This window comes from Paramisgurnus dabryanus, chromosome 7 (genome assembly GCF_030506205.2).
Source record: "Paramisgurnus dabryanus chromosome 7, PD_genome_1.1, whole genome shotgun sequence".
Lineage (NCBI taxonomy): Eukaryota > Metazoa > Chordata > Actinopteri > Cypriniformes > Cobitidae > Paramisgurnus > Paramisgurnus dabryanus.
This window is the reverse complement of record NC_133343.1, coordinates 28,754,613-28,774,516: the sequence shown is the minus strand read 5'-3', so window position 1 is coordinate 28,774,516 and position 19,904 is coordinate 28,754,613. Positions and strand designations below refer to the sequence as shown.

At 38.1% G+C, this 19,904-nt stretch overlaps 3 protein-coding genes across 4 annotated transcripts in view; all 3 read left to right on the top strand.

The window, feature by feature from the left end:
* Positions 1-1,878, top strand: part of LOC135760706 (histone deacetylase 4-like) — a 44,250-nt gene extending 42,372 nt beyond the window's left edge. For both annotated transcript variants that reach the window (XM_065274817.1, XM_065274816.1), the window contains exons 26-27: positions 447-582; positions 656-1,878. In XM_065274817.1, the coding sequence (XP_065130889.1) occupies positions 447-582; positions 656-695 (176 nt within the window). In that variant the 3' untranslated portion in view covers positions 696-1,878. The remainder of the gene's footprint in view (positions 1-446; positions 583-655) is intronic.
* Positions 1,879-2,895: 1,017 nt separating this feature from the next.
* aamp (angio-associated, migratory cell protein) lies at positions 2,896-11,947 on the top strand. The gene is made up of 11 exons (XM_065272431.2): positions 2,896-3,224; positions 3,319-3,474; positions 3,552-3,671; positions 3,764-3,903; positions 3,987-4,131; positions 4,210-4,293; positions 9,990-10,105; positions 10,249-10,343; positions 10,420-10,510; positions 10,597-10,751; positions 11,355-11,947. The coding sequence occupies exons 1-11, from the start codon at positions 3,134-3,136 to the stop codon at positions 11,428-11,430; spliced, it is 1,269 nt and encodes a 422-aa protein (XP_065128503.2). The 5' UTR covers positions 2,896-3,133; the 3' UTR covers positions 11,431-11,947.
* A 3,839-nt stretch (positions 11,948-15,786) lies between these two features.
* Positions 15,787-19,458, top strand: LOC135760699 (zinc finger protein 862-like). The gene is made up of 4 exons (XM_065274806.2): positions 15,787-17,762; positions 17,880-18,109; positions 18,426-18,643; positions 18,811-19,458. Exons 1-4 carry the CDS (start codon positions 17,028-17,030, stop codon positions 19,299-19,301), a joined length of 1,674 nt encoding a protein of 557 aa, XP_065130878.1. The 5' UTR covers positions 15,787-17,027; the 3' UTR covers positions 19,302-19,458.
* The last annotated feature ends 446 nt before the right edge of the window (positions 19,459-19,904 follow it).

Genomic DNA, 19,904 nt, shown 5'->3' with positions numbered 1-19,904 from the left:
AACAGACCGAATATTTTAAAGTGAAATCTAAAAGGTGAATGTGGACTATTGAATTTTTAATACAGAAAATATACACGCATGTTTAATTTCAGCCCTTAAAAATGCAAAACCTAAAAATACAATGCATTAAAATTCAAGCACGGTTAATACAATGCATTTTTTTCAGGTAGTACAATTCAACAGGCTGTTTTAATTCAAAAACATAAAAATACAATGCATTAAAATTCAAGTACGGTTAATACAATGCATTTTTTTTCAGGTAGTACAATTCAACAGGCTATTTTAATTCAAAAACTTTTGTCATTATTTTTCTTCCATATGTTTGCATTAACAGACATTAACAGCAAAAGTGAAATTTTAACCCACATGAAGAGGCTTCAACCTGCTTAAATCTCCTCTATTCCTTCAAATGAATGTTTTTTTGTCTTGTTTGTGTGTTTTTCCAGGCAAGTACTGGAGGTCGGTGCAACCGTTCATCTCCAGTGTTAGCTTCTCTCTGAAGGAAGCTCAGAGGGGAGAATCTGAGGAAAATGAAACTGTGACAGCGATGGCATCGTTGTCTGTGGCCGTCATGGAGAAAAGGTACAGCTCTTTTCACTTTGTGGTTTTGCTTTTTACCTCATATGCTTTAATACATTTCACCTTTAAAACATAGAACTGAAGATGAACCCATGGAGGAGGAGCCGCCCATGTAAAATGGGTCTCGCTTCTATTTGGCTTTGCCTCATGGAGACCACTGCTCAGGATGTCTGTGAGCGACAAGAGTAATGTCAGGGCATGAAGCCTAACTCTCAATGTTAGTGCTGTAGCCCACTAGCATTCTGGCCCCAATGCAACACGTTGAAGATGAAGAGATCTGAGATGTTTGTTTTTGGAGACCTCTGTCCTGTTGGCCCTGCTGTGCAAACATCGAGGACCGCTCAAATAAGCCACAAGATAATTCAGAGAGATGAGGGTGAATAGATGAGTATATGAAGAAGGAAGGGTTCCACTAATCCTCATCAGGTCCTGGAAACGTTTGTTTTGTAAAGACACTAGGCATTTTCCATCTGCTCATAAACTGGTGTGAGGGATTGCGGGACCTCAGCCCTTCTTTACGGATGTCTTGGCATTTCTGAGCAAGTGAATGCCATCATACGTTTGGAGGAACTTTGCGTTAAGTCAATACTGTCAAAACTCAATACCCATAATTCCAGTGGATGGGCGACTGAAGAGGAGTTTGTGATTGAGCGAACATCAATTCTGCATGAAGACTGACTGTAGTGTGAACCATTTCCATTACTCTCTGTGTCTATTGAGCTATGTAAACGCTTCAGAAAAGCATCCTGTCTCTGGTAATGCTTAAGAGTCTCAACATCACTTGTGTAGCTTCATATTAAAAAAGTGCAGGTGTTTATTTTCAGCCTGATTCATTACCTGGAATGCACATTGCAAGGAAAAGCTACAAATGAGGTGTTGTCACATGTGTGAAATGAAGAAAACTCACATAAAATAGTTTGACCAAAAGCATGAGTTTGCATCTTGTGTTGCACATTTTTCTAACCCTGTCTGTCAAATTAGCATTTGCTTAAACTAAACCACAATTGTATGTTTAAAGTTTTGGCACTATTTTTAAACATAGTCCATTGCTGTTGGATCTTACATAGGAACGTTTTTTACAGGATTGATCAAAAGACCAAATCAGCTTCTCGTGTTTGTAACCCTTATGACACTGTAATAACAGCAAGAGGGTGTGAATGTGAAACTGCTACATGATAATGTTGTGGACCTCTTAGCATGAAGAGGAAATTGTACACAAAATTAATACCACTTGAATGTTGAATTAGTTTCATCAAACTGTTGCTCTAAAATAAACCTTGGCTCTTCACAACATTTTAACCCCAAGTTTGTTTGTCTTACTTGTCAACACTTATTTATATTAAAATAAAAGTGTATGTGTGTGGTGGTGGTGGGGGGGGGGGGGCAATTTCTGTTTTGTACAATTTTAGGATTAGTACACCCAAAAATGTGGATCACAAATCTTTGTGATGTTCCAAATAAACCACATAATTTTTTTGATGAACACAAAAGTAGATATTTTGTATTTTGTAACCCATAAGACTTGATTTAAACACAAATGTAAAAACAATTTCTTTTATTGTATTACTGACCTAGATTGCCTTATTTAAATTAGTTTCTCTTTATATCATTACTGTGTTATAATATTTTTTTTTAACTGTTTTTAAATGTATGTCTGCGATATGATCTGCACTGGAACCTGCCGTCACAAAGACAAATTCCTTGTGTGTGCGTAAACATACTAACCCTTTCTGTTTTAACTCTAACCTTTATCCAAAAAGTCTAAATAAATAAAACCACTAGAATAATGTTATTCTGCCTACTTTTACATAAATGTGTCTGCTGCAGATCTTCCTCTTCTGTAGTAAAAACCTGATCGAATGTGTATAAGATTCAAATACACTAGTCAACATTTGAAGTGGATCAAAACCTTTCCTAAAAGTTGTCTTAAAACCAATACCCAGTACCCGTTCTTGTCTTAGGACAAGTTTGATGAATGTTTTTGATCCACTTCAAATGTTGACTACTATATTTTCCCGTCATAAAGTAAATGCTCTAGTTAAAACAACACTTTCCTCAATGTTTTATCTGAAAACACACGAGACAACTACTACAAATTAATTTAATCTGAAATCATTTCAAATACATGTACATTTAGATCAATGTAGATGAAATAATAACGTGTAGAAAGTCTCCGTTTAAGTTTTTATCTTTGTTCTTAGTGGATTTGGCGCCATCTAGAGCTACGCACGAAAACAAACCCACGTTGTGGCCGGAAGTGTCGTTTTTTCCCCGACAACTGGAAATTCACCCGATTGGTTGAGGCTCATGCCTGTCAGCTTGTTGTTTGCGTCATACGTCAGCGTGAGCTCTTTGGACACACACGTGAGAAACACGAGAATGTTAAAGCCCAAAACAGCAGATTTACTCTTTATTTTAAACACAACGTGAGAAAACTTCATTGCAGTGCTTTAATTCGTTTGAAATTATCACCGCGGAGAAGAGCTGTCGAGAAAAGTGTGTGCTAAAAGACTTAAGGGAGTGTTTGTGAATAAAGTGAAAGAAATAACACGAGATGGACAGAAGTGCTGAAGACTCACTGCAGCTTCATGAGGATGAGGAGATCATCGAGGTTATTGATTTAAATGATACGGAACCGACCGCAGGTAACAATATGTTCTTCATACTCTCTAAACATTGTACTTGAACAGCACGTGAATGTTGTTGACGTGGATGCTGGTTGATGTTGTTTGTGTTTAGATGATCTCGCGGATGAACTGGAGGATGTGGATGTAGCTGATATGGCAAACGATGATGATGATGATGATGATGATGATGATGACAATGGATGGGAAACAGAAGAAGAGATGGAGTCCGAGCAGGACGACAGTGAACTTACTTTCTCCAAACACACTGGTAAGGCGTTCAGTCTGGCTGTATATCTTTGTGGATAGGTTCATATATTAATCAGCGTTTATTTGTTGGTGTTGCAGGTTCAGTCTTCTGTGTTGGTTTAGACCCGGTCAACAACAGTCTTGCTATTACTGGTGGAGAAGATGATCGGGCTTACGTGTGGACTGTGTGCAATGGAGACGTGTTGTTTGAATGCACCGGTATGTAGACATCTCTGCATGTAAGCACGTGTCACGTTTCGTGAATGTACAGTCTACAACAAAGTACACACATGTGATTCCTTCCTCGCCAGGTCATAAAGATTCAGTAACTTGTGCTGCGTTCAGTTGTGATTCAAAACTTGTGGCATCTGGTGACATGAGTGGTCTCATTAAAGTCTGGAGAGTGGAGAGTAAGGAAGAAATTTGGTCTTTTGAAGTCGGAGACCTGGAAGTAAGTCTGAAGTTTGTACCGTAGGTGTTGATCGACTCACGCTCTTCTTGTAGAAATGCTAATATGCTGCTTCTGCTTTCCAGTGGTTTGAGTGGCACCCATGCGCCCCGGTTCTGTTGGCTGGCACAGCTGACGGTAACACCTGGATGTGGAAGATACCGAGCGGAGAGTGCAAGACGTTTCAAGGGCCCAGCTGCCAGGCGACAAGTGGAAAGATTCTACCTGATGGTGAGACTTTCAAGGATCTGCATGCTGTTTATGTCTTCTTCTCTTGTACTGTGCTTTAATTTTTTTGTCTTTATACAGGTAAGAGAGCAATTGTGGGATATGAGGACGGAAGTTTACGTCTTTGGGACTTAAAACGAGGCGATGCTGTTTATGCTATCAAAGGTAATTTATACTTGTGTATCTCCATTTTTTCTTTGAGTTGTTAAAGTTCTGCATAAACATTTGAGTAAAATCTCTCAGGTTTTTTCTTGATAAGCCGTTCTTATAAGTAGTAATTTATTGCACAGGCTTCTAGAAACATCTGCTTACGTGCATTATGGGTCATGTGATCAAATGTTTAGGGGTTAAAACAGGGGCGTTGCTAGACATAAGGTGTGTTCGGCTTCATGCGGCGCTGCGCAGACCGATCGACGACTGACTGAAAGCACTGCATGCCGGTTAGTAATTTTGTCCGACTTGAGCTGGCGCTGCAGGCACGTGACTGTGTCATATGTTTTTTAAGTTTTTTAGAGTTCTGATGATGACACAGATTTTCGTGATTGGTTGCCTTACTGATGACAACGATCACGTGCATTTCATGTTTAATCCAACCTTCAATTCAACGAATGAACATTATAAATTCATGTTTTTATAACAGGAAAAAATGTGTTAATATGCATAAATATGTTATGTTGTGTTGTGTAATAAAATAAGCAAAATACCAAACTCTATTGGTATTTTATTAAAGGTGGAATACGTAGAATTTTTACCACTAGATCTCGCCAAAACACAATAACATCAAATGATGTTGTTTAATAACGCTCTGAAGCATGTTTTATGGGATTTGTAGTCTTTAACTCAACCGCTGATGGCCATCAATCAGACGTGAACGAGAAATCACGTTGATGGATAAGGTAATCAAGTCTTATAAATGTTGCGTTTGATGATCTCGTTTATTTCATTATGTAACTTTATATGTGATGTTCAAAACGAAATTGTTAGTCATAGATGTTACAGTATAAGTCCAAATTTGATGGTTAACACAGCACAGAATTAAGTTTTCAACTTACAATCTACAATGATTTTTCACATAATGTATTGACAGTACAAATCTTAAGCCCGATTTATAGTCGTGTGTAGGCTATCCGTAGCCTGTGCGTAGCTCTGCGTAGCCTGACCTTGCAAAAATGTTAACAGCGCGTCAGATCTACGCGGACCGCATGCGATGTGATTGGTCCACCAGAACCCCTCCCGTCAGGTAAAAAAACGGCGTCATAGGTCTCTCCGTTTGTGACGGTGAAAACAAAGATGAGCCAAGTTGAGGAGTGATTTAACTCAAACTGCAACAAAAGTCACTGTTTATTTACTTCCATCATTGCTGGTCTTCTGAAATCATACACAACAAGTTGCTGTTTCTTCTTCGTTTGTGGGTTAACTTGCCAAGCTTCTTCTCTGACGGTCGCGCTGCTACTGTGGTATACACGGATACTGCTTCCCAGCGGTTTGTGCGTGTGTTTGCACGTCGATGTGGAGGACGACACAAAAGTATAAATGAAAACCGTTGGGGAACCTACGCCGTCACGGCTACGCCGTAGCAGTGTCTTAAAATGACCATTTATATTGCTGTACAATACCTCTTGATGTGCATATCGTCCACGTTAAGACGCGCTGATTACAGTCTAAACACTAATGTTGTGATCAATATAATAGCATTTTTGAAGGGTTATGAATCAAAACAACTCGCCCATTGCGTAAAACACAAGCAGGATCAGAATCTCTGTCTAGTTAAATGTTGTCGCAAAGCTCTCTCCATCCAGATAATGCAACACCAAATTGATCCTCATTCTTTCTCTCGTTTTGTTCCTAACTCTTCTTGGGTCGTTTGGTTGGCCCGTGCGCTTACGGGAGCTGTCTTTGCTGACACAACCAGCGGCAGACGGTAAATAGTAATCAATAAGTCCATAAGCAAGCGCGTAGCAGGACAGGCGCTAAAGCATAGTTCTGCATTTGTCCACGACACTGGCTGCGTCCGAAAACTCAAGGCAGTGACTTGTTGCCTCGCTGCCTCATGAGGCAATGACTTCGGAGGCGTGAAGGCAGCGAAGGCATGAAGGCAGCGTGTTTGAAATATAAACAGAGAGCGCCTTTGTGATAACTAATCACATATTTGAAAACAACAATACTAATTTCTCGCTAGAAATGCAATTAAAATAAATTTGTGCTCCAGTCGCTTCCTTGGCCGCCATTTAATTTTTTTGAACTCGACCACTGTTGTCATGTGTTTTTTACGTCAGTAAAGGCGGTGACAAAGGGTCACATGGATATTAACGTCATTGACAGGAGACTGCACTGCCCCATGCCAATGTTTTGAATGGCAATTTTCTCCCGATTAACAAGTAGTTGAAAACATTACAGATATTGATAGTAATCACCTGGACAAAATATGTAACACTGACCTAGTGGTTTTTGGACATTTTACTGCAAATATCTTACAAATTGTACCTTTAATGTATGCTTGTTTCCCGTTATTTTCGGGCACACAGTATAAGCAGCAATTCAAATATTTGATATAACATGTTTCTGGTTGCAACTTTTTATTAAGGTGTTTTTTTTTATAAAATTCACCATCTTATTCACTTCATTTGCGAAAAAAAAAAAAAATGAAACATGGCGCACACGTCAGTACCGTCTTCAGCTTCTCCCTCGATTGCAAGCAGCAAACCTCACCAATCAGTCTGCTAAGCATCGGATGATCTCGAACATACCTATAAAGTTATACTGGGGCACATGCCCCCCATTTATTTTGGCAACACTTCAAAACAATTTCCTTTCCTTAAAGCAACACCAAAGAGTTTTTATTACCTTAAAATAATGCTTCCAAAACAGTTTCAGTCGTTCATCCACTCTAAACAGGGTGAACAGCACTTTCACATTCGCTTTGCAGCCCTCTATCGGCCAAAACCGCACTAAAGAAGTTTCCAAACGTCGGGTAGTGGTCCTGTAGTCCGAGTGAATACTACAAAAACTTGCTTTACGGCAGCTATGCCTCAGTATTTATGACAGTGGGTAATGGACAATTACGCTTCTAACCTGTAGGGGGAGCAAAGAGACAAAACTCTTTGGTGTTGCTTTAACACTATTCCTACATTGCAACAAGTACTAGGAAAGATAAACATGTGTTTAAAAATATTTAAGTATCACCTATATATATAATTTTAAATTGAAATCGATTGAAATTAAGTCACCCCCTTAAACTTTGAATAAAAAAATGTAATCGTTGATGCTGCCACTACCCCATGTCATGTCCGGCTGGCTGGCCAAGCTTGAAAAAACACACGTGTTGAGTGCTGTGAGTCAACCTCCTTTAACTTAGCTAGCTACAGCCAGTCAAAAGATAGCATGGCAGATGTAGGAGACACCATGCGAGCTGCTCTTTACATGAAAGCAAAAAACAGCAAGCGTTCAGCTGAACTCAATGAGAACAGAGCATGCATGCGTGTGCACAGCAGAACGGCGTCTGTGTCAGAACCAATTGTTTCTCTAAACTGAGATCCGTTTAAGTTTCAGAACAATTAATTTTCAGTTGCTTAAGAGTTATGAAAATAGCATTTAAACATAACTTATTGGGGTATTATAGTCTCACAATCTCATCTGACGGTAATAAAAGCGTGTTTTTAAAGTGCAAAGTACTGAAAGGAATGTTCATCTGAGAGTAAGTTTCGTTTTATCAGGTATGTACGTGTACCATATTTTTCCACCGGCAGCACGACTAGCATGGCAGGGCATCTCCGGGTTCAAAGTCAAATATTATATTTCATAAAAGTCTAGTCTAAAAATGGATTTTTTTTTTGTTCTTTCCACAAATTTTTTTGAATCGAATCGTGACCTTAGAATCCCAAATGTAATTGAATCGAGGATTTGGGGAATCGTGACACCCCTAATTAACATTATTAACATGTTTGAAGGCATAAATGACATAAAATGTTTGGAAAAAATGACAGCGAAAAGAGAAAATATTTTCTTTCACATTTGCATTTTACATTATAGAATAATAATGAATAATAACAAGTTTTTTTCAATAACAATATTTCAAGAAACCAGTCATTTTATAACTATAACATTGGCAGTAACTATAATATTCTCAGTTATAGTTACTCCCAACTGTTTGTGTGTCCTAGAGCTAGTGAACTAAAGATTCATTTTATATCTTAAATTACAGAACAGTATAATAATAAATACATGGTTTAATTTTCTCCGCAACAATGAAGTTCTATAGACTTGACAGAGGTTTTCCTGAGATTTTGTTCTCTAATGTTTGAGAGCTGATTGGGTGAGGATGTATTTTACCTCACTTAAACTCATTATCTCTCCTTTCTGCTTCACCTTCCCTGCTTTGCACAAAACATTTCTGATGAGTTGGCAACAAATTTTGTAATTGATTCTGTGTGTCGCGTGATGCAGAGACATTTCATTATATAAAAAAAGAAAAACTTCAGTTATAAGCATGGAGCGGAGTGAACACACACTGTCTCTCTCGCGCACTGTTGCTTGCAGAGTTCGGCGCTTCATAGACAGGGCGGAAAAAAGATCAAAAACAGCGGAGGTAGAGTAAAACCACATGTCAGTGTTTTACTCCTCCCAAACAAACGTAAGCGCGTCATCTGGAAGTTAGCCGACAAAGAGGTAAACAAACAAAGACGACACGCTTATGCTTTGTGGAGCGACTACAGCGGGTAAAAAAAGTTTCTAGAACCAATAAAAAACTCCAATGACAAACTCCAATGATATTAAACAAAGAAATCAAACTTTGAGAGAGAGTTAGGGTTAGCAAGCCCAACATACAGCACAACATACAGTTAGTGCCGCCTTTCTTGAATAAACTTATCGTCTTAAATTTTTTTATGCGAAGGAATGAATGGTGTATTTGCATTTTGCGCGGGAGTAGAAGACTCATTTTCCATTTTTCACAAGACGCATTTATGTGGCCAAATGTAAATGGAACAGTTTTAACAAATGAGATAGCTATCCGATCAGAGAAAACCCATGGAGTCAAATATTAAGGTACAAAGCTGTCACTGGGGCAGTACCCTTTATAAAAGGTCCTAATATGTACCATTTAGGTACAAATATGTATCTTTGAACTGCCAATATGTACTTTTGAAGTACTAATATACAGTTTTTGGGTACAAAGGTGTACCTTTTTTAAAGGGTGCTGTCCCAGTGGCAACTTTTGTACCTTTATTTCTGAGAGATACTCGTATACTATCTTTTTGATCTCATCAAGAGAGCCTTCTTGATTGGGAAATGCATCATAAAAAAAGTCTATATATTTGGGAGATGTAAAGCATACATGTGTATTTTTTTGTGTTAGTCCATTTTTATTTTATTTTATTATTTTTGTAATAAAAACTAATAAAACCTAACAGCTTAGGTATGTTCAAGGAGCAACATGTTTGTGTAATTTCTAAAGATTTTAGTTCTGTTTTGAATAAGGGTTTGGAAATGAATGTTTTTTTTTGTTTTTTATCCGATTCATTGATTAATCTAAAAAATAATCGACAGACTAATCGATTATTAAAATAATCGTTAGTTGCAGCCCTAGTCATATTTTCTTAAGCTAACTCAATCGCTTGGCGTCACCTGAACTTCATGCAGATGAACAAACAGCGTGCGCAGATATGGATTTGTCAGTGCGTCTGCTGAGTTGCTTTTACAAGTGTGTATTTGGTAATAACATGGCATATGAATCCGTTTTTGCCACAATTATCTTTGTAAATGAATACAGCAGTTAACTGCTAAACTTTTAACTTGAGATTTACATCGGGGCACAAAAGATTTAAAAGATTTTTTGAAAATGTGTGCGTGTTGTGTTTGCCCAGGTCATGAGGGTCATCGGGGGGCTCTGACATCAATGGCCTGCAGTAAAGATGGATCTCTGGTTCTGACGGGTTCAGTGGATGGCCATGCAAAACTCATCAGCACATCCACAGGAAAGGTGACCAGATCTGATCTGAAATCAAAAAAGTTTTGAGGAATATTTCTACAGGTTTTTGACACTGATGTAGCTTGATGTTGCTTGCCAGCGAGCAAATTCAGCACATACTTGTAATATGTGTACTCCTCGTGTTTGTGTTTTAGGTTGTATATTCATTTAACAATGAAAACTATGAAGCGAAAGACTCTGGTCAGGAACAGGAGTGTAACTCTGTGGAGTCTGTGGGCTTTTGTAATGTGTAAGTAAAATTAAGCAGAGTTTATAGATACAGATGATTTTATGAGTGTTGAGCAGTAATGTGTCTGCTGTTTCAGTTTGCCTCTGATTGCTGTTGGATATCTGGACGGCACTCTGGCCATTTATGATTTGAACACACAGAGTCTAAGACATCGGTGTAAACATAACGTGAGTTAATCTGTTTAATTAAGGCTCGATTTGATGTGTGTCTTATTGTAGCCCTTGATAAACACTCTTGTTTGATTGTGTGCCAGGTTGGGTTAGTTCACCTGCAGTGGGAAGAGGCGTCTGCAGTGGTTTCCACAGGTAACCTAGCTGGTGTTGTCACACTCTGGGACGCTCGATCCGGAGCCATGATGTCAGAGTATCACGGTCACTCCGCCGAGATCCTTGACTTTGTTCTCAACAGGTTGGTCCGTTAAAGTGGTAGCGAAGCACATTTTACTGGAAAAGCATGTTCTGCATCTTCTTGTACAGTGTTCCAAAAAATGCATAATAAGCCGAATGAAATTCCTAATGATTACTATTAACAGCATCCCTATTCATAATGTAATATCACTACAAGATGTTTGAGTGTACACACCAGGGACAGAAATTGTTGAAATCGAACATAAAATTATTTTGTGATTTTTGCCTTAAAATTAAAGAATAAAGATTTGGATCCAAGTTGGATGTGATTTGTCTCTTCTATTGTTGTTTTTAAGGGTTAGTTGTTATGCAAAAATATATAAAAAAAAATGACAAATTGATTTTCATTTTGTTTTGGTAATGCTGATCTGTTATTGAATTTTTCAATTCAATTCAATTTTATTTATATAGTGCTTTTCACAATTGGTAATTGTTTCAAAGCGGCTTTAATAGAAGCAGGGAAAAGCACTGCTTAGACCTGGTGTCAGTTGATACATACAAATTGCCTTCTGTAATATGATCTAGATCTGTTGCAAATCTTGATAGTTTAAGTTGGAATCTTCCTGTGTTTTTTTTATTTACAACGTTTCTATTTTGTCCACAGAGAAGCGTCAGCCGTCGTGACTGCAGGAGGAGATCACAAAGCCAAAGTCTTCTGTCTCCAGAGGCCGGATCGCTAAGAATGATTAACTTTCTGAAAAGCTATCATTCACACCCTGTATCTGTCCGTTTCTTTCTTTTACAGACAGATACAAAAAACAATCAGACTATTTGTTCTCTTAACTGATGCATACACCTGGAATTGAGTTTTAAAATCATCGTTTTGTCATCTTGCCCATACGTGATGACAGAAACACCATTTTATAGTTTTGCTTCTACAGACTCATCCATTGACTGGGCAGATTAAACGTTCTCTGTGTTATTCAAAGTTTGCAGTTGTCTGTTCTTTGGTGTAGATAAAAGAAATTAAAGCTGGGTAATCTGTGAGCAGTCACACTAATATACTGTCTGACTTTTCTTGAGTGTTTTATTGTAAATAGTGTCTTATACACATGGTTGGTTAATAACTTTGATTTATGAAGTTAATTGCTTGTTTTTTTTTTTCATTTAAACACAATGAGTGTTTCACTTTTACAGAGTTTTGTGATTCTGATCAGATAAGCGGACTTTATATTCAGTAAACTCTTTAATTGGTCAGATTGCATCTGTTTATTTTTCCCTGATTCTGCTCAAAGTTGTCCGTCAGGATTAACAAACAGCAGCTTTGGGTGATTATTATGTGGCTTTTTTGCACTGTAAAAAAATTTGCTGTAATTATGCAGCTGGTTGCCAGTAACTTACTGTAGAAGATAAAGACTGAAAATGTTTAATGTTCATTTAACTTTGAACAAACTGTTCCCAGTAAATAGCATAAATGTACAATCTACAGTAAGTTACTGGCAGCTAGTTGCCAGTAATACCCAGTAAAACTGTAACTTCTACAGAAATCTTTTACAGTGTACGGTTATATTCATTATTGTGAGCAGGAGTTAGGCCTGTCGTGATTATGTCTATATCGATTTATCATGAGATAAGAGAACATGGCCTCTTTGGCTTTTGGATAGGCGATATATTGCATAGTGTTTACATCTCTGTTTGTTTCCATAAAAATTAATGTCATTAGCATTTAATCCGATCACGATTGCCTCTGTTATTTCTGTCTTCTTTATGTCTCGGAAAAGAGGACGCACAGCTCAGGGTTCACACACACAAAGACACGGAGTGGACATTGACATTTGAGCTGCTGAGTTCGAACAAAGTGCTGAAAATCTTCCTTTGTGAAATGTATAACGTTTCAAACAGATGTAAAGATCCAAGAACCATGCATTAGGAAAATGAATAACAGCTTTATTGTAGTAGACGTTTAAAACTATATTTTGTCAAATATATTTACTTCTATTGTTTCACAAGTTTGTCTGCCCATTTAATCTTAATAATTAACGGTAAACAAATTTGGGTTTTGGTTCTCCAAGACAGCTCGAACCTTAGGTCGGGCTCGAGCCCCCAGTTAAAGAAACCGAACAGAAGACAAAAATTAGCAGTAAAGAGGATGAGAAGGATGAGGGATGCCAGATTATTTTATCTTGATTGCTGGATCATTTTCTAGTAGTTTCCCAAAAGCCTATAATTACTTTTCATTCATTTGCGATGTCACAGAGTTGAACGTCAATTGAACTCCAATCTTTCTTGTTTTCTGTTCCTTGGGTTTCAAATATACCCAAAGGAACACTATGTACCCGTAAATCTTGATTAATTACCTCTACAACCAGTAAAGCCTTATCATTAGCATTCTGTGAATGTTTTGGACTCATTAGCTTCTGTAACATTCTCAAAACTTAAACCTAGATCTGAGCCTTGGATTGATGAAAACATATGCTCTCTGAGGCAGCCCTGTAGGAGAGCAGCGCTTAAGTGGAAAAAGTCTTTAAAGTGCTTAAGAATTTTCTCTTTAACAAAGCATTTCACATAATTTGTTTAGTAAATGTACTCATCTCACAATAGTTAGCTTGTACAGGACAAAGCATTCACATAACTTGTCTGTGTAATATACGAATGCTGCAATAGCTGGCCTCTCTAGAACCGAGCAGATGTTAAACCACAACATCGATCCCGAGGACAATGAGACAAACAGACCCCGTTCCGGCTGCCGTGAAGGTTAACACACCACTGATCTACTGGCCGTCCTTCAACTTGATGCCAAGCTGATGCCTGACCAAAGACCACCATCGGAACCCATTTAATCTCCTTGTCCAATTACATATATACATATACACTCACCTAAACGATTATTAGGAACACCTGATCAATTTCTCATTAATTAAATTATCTAATCAACCAACCACGTGGCAGTTGCTTCAATGTGTTTAGGGGTGTGGTCCTAGTCAAGACAATCTCGTGAACTCCAAATATAATGTCAGAATTGGAAAGAAAGGTGATTTAAAGAGCACCTATTATGCTAATTAATTAGCACGTTAGCACGTTATTGTAATGTCCCATAGTACATACTTGTTATTAAAATTTGAACTAATGCATTATGAGTCTCATAAATTGCTTACATACCTCACAGATATTTCTCTGTCTGTGAAACGCTCGGATTTAGTTCCTGTCTCCGCCTCCCAAAATGTCTAGCTTACTCGGATTACTCAGATGACCTACTCAACTGTTATTGGTCAACTGGGTTCGGCGTGTGTTTGAAAGGTTACGCCCCTGACTATGCGTGGGTTTTCCGGTTCTGACTGAGATTCACACAGGCATGAATGTAAACAAGCAGTTATATTTCTCTATAAACGATGGTGTCTGTACTGCCTTACCACTTCGAGCTCGATCCAGAGAGTTCAGAAGGCCGTTACGATATAAACGATCTCCGTCAATGAACGCGATTGGATTTAACTTTTTTAGGTGTCCTTAGCTCTGCCAGAATGCTAAACGAAGACGAAAATGTGTTGCAAAGACATCCAAAAGGTAATTATAACATAATACATTACTTTGCAAACTATATGGAAACACCAAATGTAGCACATTGAAAGTATTTGTTGAAATGATTATAAAACTATTTCATTTGTTAACATTATTTTACTATAGTTAACTTTATTATAAAAGAGTGTTTACATACTATATTACTGTGCAAAATATGGAAACACCAAATGTAGCACATAGAAAGTATTTGTTGAAATGATTATAAAACTTTTTCATTTGTTATTTTATTTGTCAACATTATTTTACTATAGTAAACTTTATTATAAAATATTGCTTACATACTATATTACTGTGCAAATTATATGGAAACACCAAATGTAGCACAAAGAAAGTATTAATTGAAATGAATGTTAGTTCTACATTATTTCACTACGGTAAACTTTATTACAAAGACTGCTTGCTTATAAGTGCTATGTTATTACTTATTAGGTTTTAAGGAGAATGCAACAGGCCCAGGACCTCTTACCTGCGTGATTCATCATCCAGGTTTTGCACAAATTGTCTAAATCCCTACACACAGTACATTTATTGTACCGACTATGGGCCTTTTAGGCGCAGGACACTAGAGTAAGTGTTTATAAGTTTTATTACATTTTTGAACTAATAACACTAAAGTAGCATTATAGTAACAAAGTACCCAAAAGAACAAAATATGTAACAAAGAAAATATAGTACTCATTCAAAAGTTTTTTTATTTATTACAAATATATATTTAAATGTTAACCATATTGTGCTCTTCTTTCAAAAAATTTTCAATTCACTTCTTACAGCTATCTATACAGATAAATGGCATATCAAGGCTTTGTCAGCTGATGCTATCTAAGACGACACTATACAGTAAGGTTATCATCCTGTCGTGTGTTGTTCTCCAGATATGCTTGGAGCTTCCTGATCAGATCGGTCACAATTTTGACTTTTGACGACCCCTGCACTGAAGATGGCATGCAATCACGTCCTCCTTTGAAGGTCTCTCAAACTGTGATGCCAGGTCCATTGGAATTGGGGTTTCCTTCAGCTTATCTTCAAATACCCCATCAAACACAAGCCTGATCACATTATCCACATAACTGTAAAAATATTGCATTCAATAAATCTTTTGTTTTGATCATTTATTTCCCTGCTTCATACATTAAGTTTTTATTTATGAATATATTCAAAATAAAAACATTACTGCTTACAGTATGTCTCTTGTGTTTTTTGGGAACATAACCTTGTACTTTCCCTCTCCTGCTTTTGTTACGGCTTGGTGACATTGTAATGGATGGCTGCAAGGTACAACCTGTAAAAATATAAACAAGCAATACATTTATTGTAAAAGTAAATATTACTTTATTTAACACAGTTACTAAAATACTTAAATACCTACAGCCAGGGCATGAAATTAACACCCGACCCCCCGCCAAATGCGGGTGAATTTTGCAATTGGCGGGTAAAACCGTCAATCTACCGGCCACATTGGCGGGTAGCCAATGCGAATTGAGTAATTCAGTTGTTTGGTTTTTTTTTACATTTCAACGAAGTCCGCCATTTCGCTGGATTATAGTTTAAAATGTGGCGGCACATTACTGGGGTAAAGAGACCAGCGGAAACCAATAACCAACAAAATGACGAGGAATTGTCAAGGAAAAGTAAAAAAAGACGTTTTAATACAAAGTGGACAATTGGCGACAACGGCAAGGTTCGTGAGTGGCTGATTTATGACAGCAGTACAGAACAAATGTACTGCAGTGACTGTCGTGTGTATGGCTCAGAGAAAGCGAAGTCAAATCCTTTTGTAATCGGGACTAAAAACTTAAAATTAGAAGCAATTAAGGACCACGAGTCATCAAAAAGCCACCTACACACGATAAGTTGTAAACTTTCAAAAAACGCGCTTCCGGAGGAGACCGCTGCGGTTAAGGCACTGACGTCCATGAAAGCAGCGCAGTTTGAGAGGATGCGACTGCTGTTTCGCAACGTCCATGCGATTGGAAAGAAGATGAGGCCATTCTCTGACTACGTTTGGATGTGCGAGTAAGTATTAAACTGTTGTTGAGATGGGATGAGTATGCAATAATGACATATGCTACAGTATAATCGCAGTTGCACAGATGTGTAGTGCTGCTGTGACGGATCAGAACTCTTGATGTGTAAACTTTAGAGAGAGTTGCGCTACTGTGTCTCATACTGTAGTATATTAACATACATTTTGTGAATCGAGTAATGAAAAACAACGTATGTGGGGCAACTGTTTATGTGCGCAGTTTGTGCCCCCTCCGTCTCTGTGTGCGCGCGGGTTTAAGGGTCCTTAATAGGGCACATCGGAGATGCGCGTTCCCAAAAGCAAGCGTACATAAATTCTTTCTGTTCTTGACAGGCCACAGGCACGTATAAACAAAATGATCTTCACAGTATTCTTTTTCTAATAAAACATTATTTTTATGTCTTAAGTGTATGTATAGAGTCAAAAACATTCTGTGCTTATTTGGTCTTAAAGTTATTTGGTCTTAAAGAGACAGTAACCTCTATCAACATACTTAAGTCTGTGTCATTAATGTTAATCAACCAACCCAAGACAAAGAGAAAATCACTTCTGTAGCTCTCAAAAATAATAATTATATTTAATTCATACAATAAAGACAGCGTTATTATTCATTTGATTCGATTTCCATACCTAATGCTAATTTCAGACCTTACTTAATGTGCAACTTTGTTCTTTTTTATAAATGTTTGTAACTTCTTTATTTGTTATTAGATTTTTCCTTTTTTTGCTGTTATCATCATGCTAACTGTGAAATGTCATTGTGTCTGTAGGGTGGATGAAAAGAAAGGGTTAGCTGTAGGAAAGACATACAGAAATGCAAACCAGGCCCAAGTCTTCATGCACTATATAGCAGAGATTGAAAGGAGGAAGGTAAAGGAGGAGATATCTGCTACCAAGTTCATCTCTATAATGGTAGATGGATCAACAGACAGCAGTGTAATGGAAGAAGAGTTGGTCTACACTAGAATGAGCAGAGCAGGAAAAGTCAAGGTGCAGTTTGTGGGCATCCAGGCATTGAAAAAGGCAGATGCAGCACATATTACAGATGCAATATGCTCCCAGATGTCTGCAATCAGTGGCGGTGAGGATTGGAAGGGAAAGCTAGTTGCTTGTGGGACGGATGGAGCGGCCGTTATGACAGGATCCAAGACAGGAGTTGTCAGCAGGCTTCGTGGGGAAAGGACGTACATTTTAGGAGTCCACTGTATGGCACATCGCCTTGAGTTGGCTTTTAAAGATGTAATGAAGACCAACAATCTGTGTAGGAAAGTTGAGGACCTCTTAACTGGCCTGTTCACCTTCTATCACAGGAGCCCACTGAACAGAGCCAAATTAAAAGACAGTTTCTCCGTGCTAGGTATAAAACCCCTGATGCCCACCAGAATAGGAGGTACAAGGTGGGTCTGTCACCTATTGAGGGCCTTGGACCATTTCCTTAGGGGGTTTAAGGGGATTGTACAGCACCTTGAGCAGGTAAGTAGCTGATATAAGTATTGTTGTTATATTTATCTTTGTCAACATTTTAATTTAACATGTTAAATGCAGTTCTTTTATTTTCAGTCTAATTAATTTTGTTCTTGTGTTCTAAAGATGCAATCACCAGACGATGAAGGGGTAAATGCTGCTCAACAGAGCAAGGCACGAGGGTTCTACAAGTTGATGACTGATGGAGATGTACTTAAGTTCAGCAGCTTCCTGCATGATACGTTGACTCATCTCAGCAACCTGTCCTTGAAATTGCAGCAGTCATGTTTAACAGTAGCTGATGTCCACAGTTGCCTGACCTCCACCCAGGCTGTGATCCTCAAATATAAATACAGGTACATACATAGATTAATTACCGTTTATAGTTTTAAAAGTGTTATTAATCTTTGCTTCAGCTTAAAAAGTGTTTTTCCCTTTCCTAAGACCTAGTTCAATTTTACCTCTACATGTGACCTCTTGTATGATTCTGTCTTGACGCATAGCCTATGTATTAAATGCTTTGATTCTGATGAAAAAGGCAAAATGCTCTTTACCCACAGCATGTATCCACTAAACCACATATTGTGAATGTATTGTAATGATTATGACTGTAAAGTCTTGATGTGCAAATCCTTTGTGAAACGTAAACTAAAACTTAATTTTTGACAACAGACCTGGACCAATGCTGAGGAAGGTGTTGGATTCCAACACCTACCAGGGTGTTAACCTGAGACCTAGTGACACCAGCCACATGATGGCTAACAAAGACAAGCTTCTGGACAAGCTGTCCGACAGCATGGACAACAGATTTGGGGATGTGGGGTCTGGAATCCTGAACGATTCAAAGATAGTGAGCTTTCAACAATGGCCTGATCCAGAAAACAGTGCAGGTTAGCATCTTGCAATAACTTAAATGTAAAAAAAAAATCTAATGCCAGAGAGCAGTTTGATTTTGTATTATTAAAGAACACAACTTTAAAATGTATAAAATATTAAACTTAAAACAACATACACTTCTACTACAAACTTTAAAAATAATCTTTTTATATCATTTCAGACTTTGGTGATTTAGAAGTGGACAGGCTCACAAGTCACTTCAAGCCAATATTGATCTCTTCTGGAGTTGATGTCGATCTGATTGCAGACCAGTGGACCATCATCAAGTCCTGCCTCTACAAGGAGCCACAGGCACTGGAGAAGATCACCTGGACTGAAGTTAACAGGATGCTGAGGGAGACATGCCCTGACTTCCTGGACCTTGTGGATCCGGTGTTATGCATGCCAGCATCAACAGCAGACTGTGAGCGTGGTTTTAATGTAATGAAGATGGTAAAGTCTGATTGGCGGTCCAGTCTCAAGTGTGAGACACTGTCTGACCTGCTCTTTGTCCATCTGTCCTCCCCCTCAATCAAAGACTTTGACCCTAGCCCAGCAGTTGAGATGTGGCATGCAAGCAGCATACGGTCAAGGAGACCAGATCTCATGGAAGATGCAGCAGAGGAGGAGGAAGAGGATTGCATGTGTTCTTTATTTGTGGACTCTGATTAGGAGCAGTTAGTATACTGTCTGTGACACTGGAAATCAATTAATAAATATATGTATATATTTTTTAGTTATAACTTGTATTAATTTAGTTAATAACTTGACAGCACTTAAATATTCTTACAAAATAAAGAACAATGTTTGTGCAATTCATATTTTTCATCTTTACAAGGCAAAAAAAACTGGCTGGTAAAAAGTCACTGTGGCAGGTGGATTTCTAAATCCACCTGCCACAGTGGCTGGTGGCCAAAAAAGTTAACTTCAGGCCCTGCCTACAGCATTCCAATAAATGGGAAAATCTAATTTTTTGCTGCAAATCTGAAATCTCAGGCTACGGACAGCAAAGGCATCCACCGATGATGGTGATGGAAACATTGTGAAACAATGCTACTGCCTGGGTTCCTTCCTATGATTATGGAAAAAAAACCCTTTGTCATCATCAGTTATACATTTAAGACTGTTAGTGGTATCACTAGCTAAATACATCATATGTGTTACATACCTTTGCTCCTCATATGCCTGTCTGACACTTGTATTGTGTGTAATGATGTTGCATGTTTGTTTGGCATTATACATCACGTCTACTGCTGCATACAGTGTAGAAGAGTG